Source organism: Postia placenta, assembly GCF_002117355.1.
Source record: "Postia placenta MAD-698-R-SB12 unplaced genomic scaffold POSPLAscaffold_234, whole genome shotgun sequence".
Lineage (NCBI taxonomy): Eukaryota > Fungi > Basidiomycota > Agaricomycetes > Polyporales > Adustoporiaceae > Rhodonia > Rhodonia placenta.
The window spans coordinates 1-2803 of record NW_020170065.1 but is presented as its reverse complement, the minus strand read 5'-3'; the positions used below and the strand labels follow the sequence as shown (position 1 = coordinate 2803).

At 67.1% G+C, this 2803-nt stretch overlaps 2 protein-coding genes across 2 annotated transcripts; one reads left to right on the top strand and one right to left on the bottom strand.

Annotated features, from left to right (window-relative positions):
• Positions 1 to 37: 37 nt before the first annotated feature.
• POSPLADRAFT_1112376 (hypothetical protein) lies at positions 38 to 1415 on the bottom strand (the record flags this gene model as incomplete). The annotated part of the gene is made up of 3 exons (XM_024483398.1): positions 38 to 66; positions 133 to 1146; positions 1208 to 1415. Coding segments are annotated over 3 exons (1251 nt in total), but the record flags the coding sequence as incomplete, so codon positions are not given.
• Positions 1416 to 1938: 523 nt separating this feature from the next.
• Positions 1939 to 2691, top strand: POSPLADRAFT_1063362 (hypothetical protein; the record flags this gene model as incomplete). The annotated part of the gene is made up of 4 exons (XM_024481644.1): positions 1939 to 2155; positions 2211 to 2246; positions 2307 to 2388; positions 2451 to 2691. Coding segments are annotated over 4 exons (576 nt in total), but the record flags the coding sequence as incomplete, so codon positions are not given.
• Positions 2692 to 2803: the final 112 nt, after the last annotated feature.

Sequence of the window (2803 nt, the reverse complement as noted above, 5' to 3'; positions counted from 1 at the left end):
ACTCACGCCCGAGCACGCACGCGCGACGACGCACTGACCTCCATCGCCCTGCGCGGCATGCCCATCCTACGCGTTCACACGACATCAGTCACGCACGCACGCCGCACCACGACGCCACGCCACGACACGCACCCCGATGGAGAACAGCGCGCCCTCGACCTCCACGGGCAGGAAGAGCGTCGCGCCGGCCGTGACGTGCCTCGTGTCGATGTTCCCGCCAGTCCTGTACAGCGGGATCGTCGCCGCGCTGCGCCGGCGCGACCCCCATCTCGCCCGCAAACGGCCGCAGCGGGACGCGTATCCCACGCGCCTCATCGAACCACGCGTAGGCCCGCCCCGCCCCGCCCTCCGCGCCCGGAAGCGTCCACAGCTTCAGCGCGGGCGCGGGGAACTCGTCCGCGAGCAAGCCGAAGCCGGGGATGAGCGCGGTCCAGCCCCAGTCTGCTGCGCGCACGTCCAGCACGTCGACGCGGAGCGTGTCGCCGGGGCGCGCGTCCGCGACGTGCACGGGGCCGTTCACCTGGTCCAGGCGTGCAAAGTCGAGGGCCGCGAGCGCCGCGAGGTCCGATGTGGGCGTGAGCTGGCCGTTGGACGCGTCGAGGCAGTCGAAGGAGACGGTGTCCCCGGACGCGACGTGCAGGACCGACGGGATGCTGTGAGAGCGGTGGGTGAGCGGCAGACGGGTGACCGGGCGGGCACTTGCCTGTTGTCCCACGCAAGGTGGGAGCGCTTGACGGCGTGGTATGGCGCACCAAACGATCTGTGTGGATCTGAATCTGTGTGAGTTGGATTGGCAGGGCGACGATGGATGCAGTACAGATACACGCGCGAGGGAGGCTTCGTTCGGTAGCACAGCCTTGCGTGGTGCGCGTGCGGCGCGGCGCGTTGTGTCCTGTACGCGCCTGCTATGGCGCCGTGACGCGCGTGCTAGCGGGGACGCGAGGACAGCGCGTGAGATGGAGGGACTCTCGAGGGGTGGGACTTGCCACTTTGGGGACGCTCCCTGGGCAGACGTCCGCTTGTGCACGCCACGAGGGCTGAGGGGAGGCGGCAGGCAGTCACGGGAGTCGGCCGCAGTGAGAGGGCGCACTCGGCGAGAGAGCGCGGAGATGGAGATCGGCGCGAGTCGCAGCGCGGACTGAGACGCTGGCGAGACGGGCGTGGAGTGATGAGGTGGACGCGGTGCATCGACGGAGCACGCGCTGACCGAGTGGGGAAGGGAGATTGCCCGCGTCGTCAATATGACGCGTCGGGAGCGACACGCTGGACGCTTGCGCCCTCCCTGCTCGATTTAGAAGGTGGTTTCCTCTTTCGGTCCTTGTCTCGATCGACGGCTTCACATGTGCGTCCGTGTATGATATCATCCTGTCGGTCCTTGCTACAACGCCGGCGTCGACGCAGAGCAATCCATCCATCCTCTCTCACTCGAAGCACTCCCTTTGTCTCACTCCGGGTGCCGACGAGCGACTCCAGTGCCGCACGTCCTTGGTGAGTGTTCGTCGATATCGTGTATTCATTTCGTACCTTGTAAGCTCATGCATCGCGCGTATTATCGTCTGTCGAACACGCATATAGTCGCATCAACGCGGCCATACTTTTTCTTGACTGCTCAAGCTAGTCTACAAGTCATTATTACCCTTCATCCGTCTCTCCCGCAGCGCGCGCATAGACGACCCGGAGTGCAAGGTGCCGCCGCGAGGCGGGCAGAGATCGGAGCAGCGGCGTGCAAGAGCAGGTGGCATGTGAGATGGAGGGGAATCAGCGCGCGTTCGATCAAGGCGGTGATCGGCGGGGGCGTCGGTGCCCGGATCAGGGCTAGGACGGAGGCTGTGCACTTGGCCGCAACGCTGCTGTGCGCCCGGCCTCCCTCGCCTCCCATGTGGTCCTCCCTCTCTCCCTCCTCCTCCTCCCCACCCAGCAGCCCTCCCGTCCCCTCCCATGGCTTCTGCTGCCGCCCTCTTCTCGTCTGCCGATGCCGACGACCCCCTCACGCGCGCACTCCAGCCCCCGCCAGACGAGTCCCCCGACGACCGCGACGCCCGTCTCCAGCAGCAGCGCGCCGCACAGGCCGTCTCCCACGAGATCGACCAGACCCTTCAGGAGGACAAGAAAGCCTACGACCGCCGCAAAAAGGCCATCAAGATCCTCCTCCTCGGTGCGCCTTCTCTCTTGCCTCCCCTCCCCGCTTGCTCACCCGCGCGCCTCGCCAGGCCAGGCCGAGTCCGGAAAGAGCACCACGCTCAAGAGTGCGTGTCCCTGTCCTTGCATGCGCTGCCCGCTGACCTCCTGACACGCTCCCTTTCCAGACTTCCAGCTCGCCTTCTCGCCCTCGCACTTCCGCAGCGAACGCGCCGCCTGGAGGACCATCATCCAGCTCAACCTCATCCGGTACGTCGCTCTCGTCTCGCCGACGCGCCCACGCTGCTCATCACCTGCGCGCGCCTGCCCAGATCCATCAAGCGCCTCCTCGAGGTCCTCCAGGAAGAATGGGACCAGTCTGTCGCACAGCCTGCATCGCGGCCAGACAAGGGCAAGGGCGTTGCCGGCCGCGCGCCACCCGCCGTGCGCTTCTCCACCTCGCCCCTGACCGACGCGCACCGCAAGATGCGCATGCGGCTGTCGCCGCTCCTGCCCATCGAGGAGCAGCTGTCCAAGCGGTTGTTCCCCGAGGCGCATGAGCGGCTGCACGACGTATGCGTGCCCGCGGGGAGCGGCTGGAAGAGCATGCTTGCGTCGCTGTCCAACGGCGGCGTCGCGGCGCCCGCAGAGAAGGAGCGGCGGCCGGGAACGGCAGATCGCGACG